Genomic DNA, 13,801 nt, shown 5'->3' with positions numbered 1-13,801 from the left:
GTTGGATGTGTGCAATTAGATTAAAGTAGCTTGATCACTAATCTTTAATTGTGATTGATTGTGAAGCAAACAATCAATGGTTAATCAGGTTAATAATCATCATCATCATCATCACCATCATTCCGATTATCATAATTTACTTTTATTATTACTATTGATCAGATTAATCTAAATTCAATTGTTAATCAACATATTTAATGAAAACTTGTAAACAATCAAAGTCAATTGTAAAACATTTTAACATGAAAACAAAAATTTGAACTAATTAACAGCAATCAAAATTGATTGTTGTTGTTATTAAATGTGATCAATGAGAATCACGATTTACATAAATAACAATGAAAATGAAAAAGTTGATTACTCGTTTTGTTGATTGTTGATATATTTTTGCTGATTAAATGTTGTATTCAAGGGAGTGGACACAATCAAAAGTATTAAATCATTATAATTATAATCATGAGGTAAATGATTAACTTCACAATTAACTCATTGACTGTTATCATTTAGTTTTGTCTTGATAAAAGTTGAAACAAATTTTCTTGTTTTCAGTTACTTTGAATCTAAATAAGTTGCGCTTCTGCATCCATCATCATTATCATCCTCATCCTCATCCTCATCCTTTATCCTTTAATCATTATAATCAGATGATTAAGATGGTTTAGTTAATCCTTTCACTCTCTTCCTCATCATAATCATCATGAATTTCAACCCAAGCCCAGAAAATTTGATTCTTACAAACGAGACTCAAGGTAAAAGTTTTGTTTCACTCATCCAACTAAATAGTAAAATCTTAAAGTTGTTAATTGTTTTAAAAGCTAATTTACTAATCATAATCAAGGAAGAAAGTAAATCTAGACAACAATCATGATGATGGTGATGATAAAGAATAGAAAGTGAAACAAAAACGAAAAATAAACTTTACTGTTCACTATTCAATTAATGAATAGAGAATTTGGTTCTAACGAAATCGTTGGAAAACTTTTTTTTCGTTGGTGTTCAAGTCTCTTTTTCCGTTACGAAAATGAAGTTATCAAAGTTTCTTCATTTTCGTTTGTAACGTTAACGACTATTAATATTACGCCATTCGTAGTAACAATTAACGGTTGACGATTAAAAATTTATGATAGTTAATATTAGTTAATCATTTTCGCTTTCACTTTAAATCAGAAATAGTTTTCACGATAGTTAAATTGTTGATTTAATAATCAACAGTAGCTGTTAAAATGAAACATGAGCATCAATTTGATTAAGAAACAAAAAAAGTTTCACTTGTTTAATCAACAATTAACTCTTTACTTTTGTTGTTGTTGTTGTTGTTGTTTTTGTTTCTTAATCACAATTAACTATGTTGACGATTCAATCAATCACGAAGATGTAAGATGCTGTTGTTAATTAACTTTTACAACCATCTGATAGTTTGATTTTTAATTAACATGCTAATCATCAACTGTTACCTTACAATTAATCAGAAGCTGCAACAATAAACAACAAACAACTTACAATTAATTAAATTGTTTAGCTTTCCACAATTAATTGAAAGTGAATTGATTTTGTTTTGATTTTTGTTTCTTAATTGTTATAAAACTTTATGATTAGTAAATTGTTTTTCCCTTTTGTTTTTCATTCCCAGACAATTTAAAATGGATTTCATTTAATAATTAAATAATTCAGGTTAATCGTGATGATTTATTTTTTTTCATTGATATTTGATTGTTACTTTTAATTACCAAAGTAATCAACAATCCACGAGCAATTAATTTAATTGTAACCATTTATATAGCAATTTTATATTAAAATATATTTACTTTCCAATTGTTCAGCTTAATCCAATTAACCTTAATTGCTTTGGGATAATTAATTGTCAACAACAACAGCAACAAGGAATTGGAAAACAATTAACCGACTAAATCTAAATAAAAATTTAAATACTCGGATTATTTTCAATTAGAAAACAAGAATCAAAAGTTATCGTGATTGAAACAATTAAATATTTTGATACGATGATTAAGGTGCGTTGATAGCTATCAGGTATCGATAGCCAATTGAATAACAATTTGTGAATTATTAATGTTAATCAAACTCTAATAGTAAACAACAATTAACTCAGTTTATGTTAATCAATTGAGGAAAAAGGGATTGAAATCAAAGTCTCAATTAATACTAATCTCCCCCAAAGGGATAATCATAATGAGCTAATCTTATCATGTACTTGACGATGATTTAAGATGAAGAAGATGCTGATTAATTATTATCATCATTCTCATCATGAAGAAGCTTCTTCATCACTGATTAGTTAACAACAATTAAGAAGTTACAGTTTCGAGAAAAGAGAAAACAAATTCTAACAATTAAGAGTCGAGTTTTTTTTCTCTTTCTTTTCTTTCTTTTTTTAATCATCTCTCTTTCTCTATGAAAGTGAAGGCCAATCAATGATGATGATTATCAAGATGATCAAGTTAATTATCAAGTCAACAACACTTACAATTAGTTAATTATAATCGAAGTGGCCATTTGATTTCATGTCTTTTCGAGTCTCTTTTAATTCAATATTTTATATTTTTTTTTCTCAATTCAATCAACAACAATTAACTTACGGCTAAATTTTTGATTGTTGATTAAAAATATAAATACAATTCTGGTTATCATGTTAATTGTTGTTGATTCTAATTATTTGTCAACCAAATCACGTTTCAACATGTTGATAATGATGATGATCATGTTGATTGTTAATCAATTCAACATAATAATATTAACGGTAACAATTAAATAATCAAAAGTTAATCAAATTTTTTTTCATTTTTTTAATCATTCATGACTTTTAATAATATCAAATCAAATCAAATTGTTGTTGATTATTTTTAATCATCATCATCATCGTTATCGTTATCATCATTATCATCAATAGTTAATTTATCTTCCCACCTAATTAATCACAATTAACTTTTCCTTGATTACTATTATTAAATTGACACTTTAAATACACAACCAAGTGACAAATAAAAAACTTACCTTGATTAGATTACAATTAATTACTGTAAACATTTAAGGTGACAATTAACTGATGATAATTGCGACCACACATTCAACAGTTAAAAGTTAGTTAATTGACCGGATTAAGAAAAACAAACATTTAGATTGACAATTAACTTGAAGTTTATTAATTTCTAAGCAATTAAACAATCAAATCAATCGTCAAAGTTTAAATCAACCGATTTAAAGTTGATACCTTTATGAAAAGATTTCTTTGCCTCGAGCATTTGACTTATCAAATCGTTAACTGTTGTAGTATTTTGCAAATCAGTTTCTCGAGGATAATTTATCAATGAACAATATTCTCTATAGCGATTGACCTCAACTGACCTTTTACCTTGGAATGTACCATCTAATATACCACCGAGGACACCAAACACTTCCTCCATACACTTGAGTAGATTGAAATTAACGGAAAGAAAAGTGTTGATATTATTACTAAATAAGCCTAATTGAGTTGTGTCAGTTTTGTCTGATTGTTGAAACAATTTAACTTTACGATTACGAGAAGATAAATATTGTAACAATTGATTGGAAGTTAATTTAGTTATCTGATCAAGATTCTTTCCTTTGGCCATTAAATCAGCTTGAGTTAAACACAATTCCTTTAATTTAGTTCCAGATATTTTATAATGTCCATCACATCCTATTGATATTAAGATGAACAATCAATATTAATAAACAACAATTAACAGATAATCAAAAGGCATTAATCACTTTGTATGTACTTACGGTTGATTAGGTAGACGATTGCAATTGAAACAATTAACATCAATTTCATAATCATGTTGATTTGTTATTTTCAGTGAGTTTCAATTTAAAGTCAATTTGATTTTAACAATTAATTGTAATCAAACTAAATCTTTGCTCAATCCTTTTTATAAGACAATATTTTCACTTCGAGAATCAATTATTAATTGTTAGCAATTAATAATCAACATGTGTATTTCGATTATCACCTTTTAATTGCAAATGAATTAATCTGTATTGGTAAACAACTGAATTAAGTTTAACAATTTAAATTGTCGTTTATATCATTCAATTAATCTGATTGTACTTAATGATGATGAGGCCTAATTATAACTATTTGTTGATTCAAATTAATACAATTTATCAGGCTGACAATTAACTGATGATGATTATGAGGCTTAATTACAATTATCACCTAAACAATTTGAATGAATTAATAATTAATCAGTTGATAATCAAAAGTAATAAACTGATGATAAAATTAACTTTTTCTCAACTTTTACATTTTCCTAATTGTTGAGCTGTTTAAATTTCCAGTTTCAAGTTTAATTAGAAACAATTAACATTTCCAACGATCATGATTAACTTTGATCATAATTTGAATTTTAATCTGATTAATGGTGATTCAGTTTTTCTCGGTTAATTGTAATTTAAATCATATTTGATAATCATCACGATGAATTGACGATTAGTATGAAACAAAATTGGATACACTTTAATTGTTACTAAATTGCTTAATCATTTAGTCTGCCCTTAATAACTTAAACCATTCAGCACAATTTAATTTAATCGATAGTTTTTTTTGTTGATAATAATAAACGTTTCTTAATAACAATTAGTGATTAAAATTGATCACAAGATGAAATTGTTTACCAATCAAAGTCTTAATTGATTATCATCTCTCCGTTAATCACAATCAATAACCGTTATCGTTGTTACAATTAAGTGAGTGGTTGTTATTAATTGTATCTCTATATTTCAATTGTATTGCCAATTGATTTTTACAATTTGTAAAAAGTTAATCTGGTTACAGTTAATTGTTGATAATCAGACACATTGATCAGATAAATTTAAAAGATGATTAAAGTTTTTTTTTAATAATAACCTTTGAAAAACTGATAAAATTTATGATTTTTAATCATGTTAAATTATCATTGACATGAAGAGGTCAGTTCAATATCACTGGTCAGTTTGAAACAAGTTTCAAGTATCAATTTCAATGAATTTCATTTAAATCATGATCATGATGATTGAGAAAAAAAGATTTATCTTATTTAACTGATTACAATCAATAAATTTATTCAAATTGGGGATAAAAATATAACCTCATCATCGTAAATGATTAACACAATCAAAGGGTAACAATCAGTGGTTTTCAAGATTCTGGGTTAACAATTTAACAAAACTGACCCTTCACTTTACACTGGTCAAGCCTTTCAATTCATTCAAATCCTAAGGTTAAATTGTTTACATGAAGGTTAATCCAGTTATCCAATGAATATGATTAACTAACTAATCATTTCCTCATCTCTCCGTGACTTAATATTTACCCGTTGATCAAAGTATTTGATTTCAATGTTAATTAACTTGATTAACTTTTTGTTTTACTTTTGTTTTGTTAACAATTGATTGTTCATCTTTTGGATAATTAATTGTTTTAATTTGATTATTTCGATCCTTTTGTGTTTCCTCATTAATTAATTAACCAATTTGGTAGGTGAGTTTTAGATTAGTTGATTTAATTGATTATTATTAGATTAATTTAATCTTATATTGCTATTGTTATATTATCAATACCCTTAGGCTATTGATTATCATGATAATCAGTGAGTTAATCATCATTAAATATTAATCATTATAAACGATAAAGTTAATTGTTTAAACAATCAATCTAGATCTGTAAAGTTAATCAACTTTTTTTGTTTGTTCATTAATTAATATGAATATTTAAATCTAACTAATCTAATCAAAATATGATTTAATTGTTGTTGTTTAATTTAAATAACAAACACTTTCAATTTTGATTAGCATTCAATATAAAATTTAGGTTTGGTTTGATTAACATTCAAACAATTAATAAATTCATTGAACAGATTAAATAAAAATCTTAATTATTGTAGGTGGTTAATTGATTATTATGCAAGTAAATTAAAATAAATCACTACAGTTTTATATTTAAATGGTGGTGAAATTTAATGGTCAACAATTAACCTGAACTAATCAAAAATCTTACGGAGGAAAAGCTGATCAACAATCAACTTAATTATCAAGTAAAATTTTCATGTTTCGCAAATGATTAGCTAATTGTTGTGAACTGAAAATATTTCAAATTATTAACAATCAAAAGCCTAAACTAATTGTATTCATCATTCAATGATTTAACTTGATTATTGATAAATAATTCACAATCAACAAGGCTTTGAAAACTGACTTAATTGTTTACTGTTAATTTAGTTAACTGTGTATAAATTGTTAACAACAAGAGGAAAACAAATTACCAACAACATTTAAAAGACAATTATTAAATTGTTGGCTATGTTATTAACATCATTAACTGTTAATACAATTTAGTTAACTAACAATCAGCTATTTTCAATCCTAATTGTTTCAGTCGTTTTTGTATCATCATTAAACATCATTAAACATGATGATTAGTAAAATCTAAATCATTGCAACCTTAAATTGTTGGCCTAAGTGTATCAGTTAATTGTTGATGAAACACTAATTGTAGTTTAACCAATTACTATTAATAAAACAACAGTTTCCTAAATAGACAATACAAATTGTTACAATTTGTGGTTACAATTTAAGTTGACAAATTAAATCAGCGTAATTTAAAACGTTTCCTTAATCATTAACAAGCTGATTGTTAATTTTACTCTTCATTTAATGATTAGTATCAAACAGATAATTAAGTTAATTTAGTTCTTTAAATAACAAAACCTTTTAATCAACAATCGGCAATTTTAATTTTCGCAAATCCATTCATTCAATTCATCGCAATTTAATCAATTAACTAACAAACGTAAATTGTAATTTAATTAGTCAAGGAGTGTTTGTATTATTTGATTAACATAAGGAAACTTTTTTAATTGTAATAAAGAAAATGAGAAACACAGGGAAAAAAAAGCAAAACAACAATTAAAACAATTAAAACGATATGAGAAAATGGTAACAATTAAATGTGAACATAACTGAGAAAATGAAAATTGAAAGTTAGTTAAACATAGAAAGTGGTTGATTGATGATTAACTGATTGATTAACATAATAAGATCAATAAAGAGAAAAGGAAAATTAAATTGATACATAAAAATGATGAAATTAATTGTTGGTTAATTGTAAAGCTATAAAAAGAAGCTCCAACTGATATTTAACTTTTTTTTCCAACATAAAAAACTAAAATCTTGTAATCTTGTTGATTAGGTAACACGATTTAGTTGATAACTTGTTGATGATTAGCAAACGTGATGAAATGATTTAGATATTCTGATCATGATCAATATTGATCATTGTAAAATCATTGTAATCATAAAGAGTAGTGTAATTGATTGTCGATTGATCAGTTAAATTGTTCAATCAAAATGAAAAAGAGGAAGAGGAAAATGAATTACCAAAAATATAAAACTGAAAAAGAAACATAAAGAAAAATGAAAAGTAAATTGTGAAAAAAAGTGTTGATTAAAAACACGTTTGTTGATGCTCGTTGATTGTTGTTGATTAATTTGTTGATTGTTTTGTTGATTGTTTTGTTGATTCATAGGAAAAAGAGCCACTTTGTAAGTTTGGGATTGGGTTCCTTGTGAAGAGATTGACCGGAAAGGAAGGCCAGTTTGTGAGCGTATTGACATGGAGCGGGCACTTTAACGGTTCCCTGAAAATGAGAAAAGAGAAAAAGCAAAATTTGATTAGAGGAAATTAATTTTCTAATTGTCATACAATTGATCAATTAACTTACAGCCCAATTATAGTAAAGATGAGTTAATTTGTAGGCCAATTTTTGATGGTTTGTTGGAGTCCAGCCTGATTCATCGCACAAAATGTCAAACATTGTGGGAGCAACTGTACCTTCGGTTACCGATTGACTAACCAGGAAAAAATCGTAACGTTCTTCACGAGTAATAGTACTATCGACTATAGTTCCTGGCGGAGGATTAACAAAACTGTCACCCTTGACGGCAAAGAATCGAGCATTTATCCGTTTGTTGACAATAATAAAGGTCAACGGTATTTTTTTACCTTCGTTACCCCGAAGGATACCTTTTCTTACCATGGCCACTTCCGTCGCATAAATATGAGGAATCATACCCTCTGAGACACCATCTCGATAGACTATTATCCGATCCGGTGGACCACCATTAGCCTCAGCATAAACCGAGAGAGCTTTAGCAGTGTGCATACCCAAATTGGCGGACATTTCTTCACGATTTTCATGGAAAACTACCCTCGAATAATATTTAGTAAGAGTTGAGTTCATTGTGCAAACAAAACCACCAGCTGATCGACCTTTAACCGAGGAATCATGATAAGTGTCAAATCCAATGACCATAATCTTTTTAGGTGGTATATCGAGGTACCAAGGTTCGGCTCCCGCTTTACAGGCAACTTGAATTGCGATTTTGGTACAAATTGAAAGCATACCACCTTTTCTGTTCAAAGTACGACAAGTGACAACTTGAGAGGGTATTGGATGGTCAATACATAGGAATCTTTTAATTGCATCGTATCGATCCTTATTATTGTTTGGAACCAAGCAAACAATTAACTGAGCCTCAGTGGGTATTGCTTTAAGGACGGTAAGATAACTTTGAGCTCGATCATTTTCAATCTTAAATGGTCGAGGATTACCAAAGTTGATACCCATTGGACCACCAACACGAACCATTGAGTTTTTAAATTCAGTGGCAAGAGCTTCATCTCGAGCGGTAAAAATCATTGCCCAACGTTCAAAGTTAATCGGTTTGTATAAAGTTCGTCCTCTCATTTCTCGGGAAAATTCACCATTTTTAATTGTTGATGTTGTATTATTACCCATAATTAGAACTTCATCACTTAAAACTCGACCTTTTACCTTGACCAATTCTTGGTCCATGCTCATTCGCCATCGACCCATCTCATCAATAACACGCGGATTAGTGTTAACTGAAGTACAGAATTGTTTCAATTGAGCAATTCTACCCGCTGGGTTGACTTTCGCTGATGAAGCAACTTGCCTCATAAATAAGTGATCAGCTCTCATTCTATCGGTCAGTCCGGTCAAGCAACACAACTCGGGGCATAAAAGTACCGGTGGTGGGTATTCACCAGTCATACGATCTCTTTCCATGGATACTGCGACCACTAAAGGTTGTCTCATATCACGAACCTCAAGTTCATATTGCTGATAATAATAATCTTTGATACTGACTTCACTGCCATCTTTTTTGGTGAATGTCCAAAGTGGATTCCTTGAGTAGTCGATATCTGATATTCTGTAAGTTTTATTATTGAAATGAGTAATTACGATGGTTCCGGCAAGCTCTTTCTGTGCATCTATCTGCCATCGGGGTGATCCACCGTCTCTGAAACGCATAATCGTTTCTCTGAGTGTCTCTTTACGAATAAATTTAAAAATGGTATCAGTTACTGTTAGAATACCGCCATCGTGAACGTTTACCGCGGTTAGAAAACCACGGAAAATAGAGACACCACCATGTTCTTCTAGATCACGACAAGACTGTTTATCGTAAAAGTAACGGCCGATTAAATGGAGACCAATATGAGCCAGATTACGACGCATTTGTGTATTGTACAAGCGTAACATTTCAAATGCACCATAACCAATGTCACCCGTTTGACGAAGTGTCACATTTATCATTTCACCGGTAGTGTTTAAAACTGGATAAGTAATTGGACTTTCAATATCAACACACGATTTAAGGTTAGACATCCCATCGAAAATGTAAGCATGGCCAAAATGTTCGGCAAGGGTATTGATTAAACGTCGACGGACGAAAATTGCTTCAACGTTTGGCTCGAAGTCAACACGATAGTCGAAAACACGTTCATCATCAGGAACTTTTATACGAAAATAATTTGATAAAAGAGGGATATCACCTCCGCCCGTGCCAATTGTGGTCTGAAAGATTTCCCCAAAGAAACAATCGAAACGAAAAGAAGAGAGAGAGAGAGAGAGAGAGAGAGAGAGAGAGATTGAAAATTTTTCTAAAAAGTTCTACTCTTTAAATGGAAAAACCGAAAAGGGAAAAACTTACCGTTATGTTGGGAGGTTTGGTTATCAGTTGTGGCGATCTTAGTCCACCACGACCTCGAAGTGCTTCACCATTACCACCACCACTTCCGTTTTCACTGGAACTTGAGCTTTCACCCGCCATGGCTTCTTCTTCGGTCATGAAGTGTTGACCGGGAGCAAGAACTCGAGGTCGAGCTCGGGTACCAGGACCTCGAGCACGTCCAGTCATGGTTGACTTTCGGGTTCAATCGTATTCAATATAAAATCTATTAGAATTTATCGAACAATTAAAATGAAAAGAAAAGGAGATTAAACAAATTAAACAATCTCTTGATTAGTAAGATCAAAATACAATTAGCAGGGGAAAAAATGAACGAAATCAGAAAACAAATTTTTTTTTACTAATTTGAACTACACTCAACAAGAAACTAAAGGAAACTGAGGACTTGAATCAAGTGATTTTTTGATTTTAGTTAATTGTTGGGACATAAACAAATTACTAACAATTTAAATGTCCCTGTCTCGTGAGCCGAATGAGTAATTTAGTCCCAAAAGTCCCAATAACAATTAAAAGAAATGTCCCTAAATTGTTTAACACGATTACGAAGGTAGGTCAAAAAAGGGAAAATAGATCGATAAGTTATGAAAGAATAGATTTCAATTGAGAAATTGATTAGGTCTAGATGATTAATTGCTTAATTAAATCCTCATAGATTACTAATCAATGATCATACGATATTTGTATGATTTGATTAGGTCAAACGTTAATTGGTTTATATTAAAGTCTAATTTGTTTTCAAATAATTTTCTTGTCTTGATCAAATTTCATATCAATTGGGAATTGAGATTTGACTGAATTTTCAACAATCAATTACAATCAATGTTGAACAATGTTGAACAATAATCATCACAAGGAAATAAGAAAATTAATTGATTAAATAAATAGTGATGGATAAGCAATTGAAGCTAATTGAAAATCCATCGAAAATCAGAAATTAATATCTAATTGTTATAGAGATTAATTAATCCTTAAGGTAATTGTCTGATTAAATGGTGATGATGATAATGTTGAGCAAAAAGGTTAAACCTTAAATTGATTATCAGAGCTTAATTGGTCTAATCAAATCGTCTGCGGGTTTGAGTAAAATCTTCATATGGTAATCAATTGCTTCCAATGTTAGATGAGCATGGACCCGAATTAAATCATCACCAAGACTTTTGGAATCAATTGATTTAATCAGATGATAAATTGTCTTTAGATGTTCAAGAATAACCTGAATTAAGATGAGATTGGAAAAGGAAAAGAAACAAAAGAGAAGAAAAGTTGAAACATTAAATTAGTGAAAGAAAATTGACAAAAATAAGTCAAACTGTAGAAACTAATTGTTGATTAACTTACTCCAATCGAATCACTATCAAGACCATTTAACATGATGTGCAGGAACATTAGACAAGCTCGTTTAACATCATAACAGGAATCACTTTTCAGTAGAGATTCAATTGCGAAGATAATTTCGCTTAGACAATAAGTGAGTGAGTTTTGAAGAGATGAACAAAATTGACCCAAATTGGATAAACTTGAGACTCTAATTGATTCATGTTCATCTTTTAAACCATTAAGAAAACAATCAACGACTGAACGGTAATAAGAATGAGACATTTGACCTGGAAAAAGAAAGCAAATCGATTTAGAGAAATTAAAAAAAAAAGTTATTAACTCGTAATGAAGATTAGTCTGATTCGCGTTTACCTAAATATTTACAAATCCAGACTAGAGATTCACCAACTGAAACCCGTTCACGAACTGATCGCAGTTTGTCCTGATAGGCCTCGATTAGCGCTGGTAAACATTCATCGGTATTTGCTAGTGACAAAGACGCTAAGGCGTTGACAGCGGCCAGGTAAACATAAGAGTCGGGGTCACTTAGACAGGCTTTGATTAGAGTGAACAATTGATTTCTATCATCAATTGTACTTTGGAAACGGGAATCAATTAAATTGCGAAGTACAATCAGTCCGTGGGCTCTTTGGGGCATAAACGGACTGTTCAGACATTCTAGCGCTTCTTTGTACTTATGATCGATTGGATTTGTTGCTGATTGTTTTGAGGTTTCACTTAAATTGTTGATCTGATTGGTTAGTTTTACAATTTTCTCTTTCTCCGAATCTGTTAGGTCACTTTTTTTGAGAGCTTGTTCCAAGTGAACTTTACATCCTTTGATATTCGAGATTTCGTCATTCGAAAGCTGATGAGAAAAAGAGAGGGAGAGAAGAAAGTGATTAGTGAGATAATTGTTTTAACTCTAAATTGTAATTTACTTTTTCTCTTGCTTCCACGAGAATTGAGACAATTTGTATAATCGTTGATAAAGAATCATTATGTAACATCTTTGAGCTTTCATCGATCTCGTTTTCCTCGCCGATGTTGAGTTCTTCTTGATTTATTATCGATTGAATTGATTTTGTATCATTTGAAGTTACTCTTTTTAGAGTATTGATGATAAATTGTATTGCCAGTGATGGATTATCAAGAATTAAGGTGGAAACTTTTTCTTGTAAACAATCAACAAGTGAGAAAAGAAGCAGTTGATTTGTTGATTGTTCAACTTTTTCCAATAGAAGAAGGAAAAATTTTAAACACTTTTCATCTTCTAAATCATTTAGAAGCGTTAGTGTAGCTTGAACAATTTTATCGATTAGTTTAAGGTCAGTCGTCGGATCTGTGATCAAATCATCATCATCATCATCAGCTTTAAGAATCGTCAACATTTCCTCATCATCAGAGGTGATTATCCCGGTTTTATATTGGTTGATAAGCTGTAGATGATTGTTAATTGTATTGTCCAACATATACAACGAATGGTCAACATATTTCAACATGTTAATGACAATTTCCTTGACTAGATTTCGATGAGGAGATAAAGTGTCACTTAAGATTATGTAGATTACAAAGATATTGGGAAAAACAGGAATGAAAATGTTTGAATCAAAATTGCTCAACATAAGACGATGAATACAGATAATACCATCAATCGCCGTTAGTTCTGAAGCTTCTTGACCATTGATGGAAAATAGTATCGGCTTTATTAGGTGATCGTGACCCAATGAACGTCTTTGGTTGTAGAGAGACGAGAAAATTTCTGAGGCGAGTCTCCATAGGTGACCATTAGCTGAATTCTTTTGAGATAAATTAAGAATTTTGAACAATTGTAAGGACAAATTGTGATAAAAATCTTCTATTGGACAGCAAAGACCCGGCATATTGACAATTACGGTACTTAGGGCTCTAAATCGTTGATCAAAGTTAGTCTTCAATTCCGAAGTAGAATCCAAATCACAGGTTCCATGAATAAAGCTAAGTAAACCATCTTTACCCATCAAAATGGTGGACAATAGATGACCAATTTTTGGACGATATTTGACCATATCTTCCCCTCTAAATAGAAGTAACAAAAGTCTCATAATTAAATTGTCTTTATCGATTTTGAAACTTGACACTTTAGAATTGACGGAATCCATTTTGTTTGCTTCTTCTTCCATGATAATTAATTCACGCTCAATATCTTTCAACAAGAGACAAGGAGGTTTACTAGAAGATTCCCCTTCCATCTTAACTATTAAAACACTTGAAAATAGAAATCAATGTAGAATTTAATTGTTAATTGTGACAATTTAATAAAAAAGTTACTACGAGAAAATTTTTCAAAAAGAAAACAAAAAATATCTGATCCACGAAAAGATATCGAATCCATTTGCCGTTAGAATAGCTGATTCGGTCTATTCTTAGAGAA

General features: G+C 30.0%; 3 protein-coding genes across 3 annotated transcripts; all 3 read right to left on the bottom strand.

The window, feature by feature from the left end:
* Positions 1-3,118: 3,118 nt before the first annotated feature.
* On the bottom strand, positions 3,119-5,784 carry LOC128394272 (uncharacterized). Its single transcript, XM_053354577.1, has 2 exons — positions 3,763-5,784; positions 3,119-3,676 (listed from the first exon to the last, which is right to left on the bottom strand). Exons 1-2 carry the CDS (start codon positions 3,815-3,817, stop codon positions 3,186-3,188), a joined length of 546 nt encoding a protein of 181 aa, XP_053210552.1. The 5' UTR covers positions 3,818-5,784; the 3' UTR covers positions 3,119-3,185.
* A 1,465-nt stretch (positions 5,785-7,249) lies between these two features.
* LOC128394264 (piwi-like protein 1) lies at positions 7,250-10,421 on the bottom strand. Its single transcript, XM_053354569.1, has 3 exons — positions 10,033-10,421; positions 7,737-9,896; positions 7,250-7,652 (listed from the first exon to the last, which is right to left on the bottom strand). Exons 1-3 carry the CDS (start codon positions 10,237-10,239, stop codon positions 7,536-7,538), a joined length of 2,484 nt encoding a protein of 827 aa, XP_053210544.1. The 5' UTR covers positions 10,240-10,421; the 3' UTR covers positions 7,250-7,535.
* On the bottom strand, positions 10,275-13,753 carry LOC128394266 (transport and Golgi organization protein 6 homolog). The gene is made up of 4 exons (XM_053354572.1): positions 12,330-13,753; positions 11,761-12,256; positions 11,410-11,675; positions 10,275-11,284 (listed from the first exon to the last, which is right to left on the bottom strand). The coding sequence occupies exons 1-4, from the start codon at positions 13,617-13,619 to the stop codon at positions 11,111-11,113; spliced, it is 2,226 nt and encodes a 741-aa protein (XP_053210547.1). The 5' UTR covers positions 13,620-13,753; the 3' UTR covers positions 10,275-11,110.
* Between the last annotated feature and the right edge of the window lie 48 nt (positions 13,754-13,801).

The sequence above is a fragment of the Panonychus citri genome, unplaced genomic scaffold, assembly GCF_014898815.1.
Source record: "Panonychus citri isolate SS breed McGregor unplaced genomic scaffold, ASM1489881v1 Contig00139, whole genome shotgun sequence".
Classification (NCBI taxonomy): Eukaryota; Metazoa; Arthropoda; class Arachnida; order Trombidiformes; family Tetranychidae; genus Panonychus; species Panonychus citri.
The sequence above is the reverse complement of the archived record's forward strand: the minus strand, read 5'-3'. Positions and strand labels throughout refer to the sequence as shown.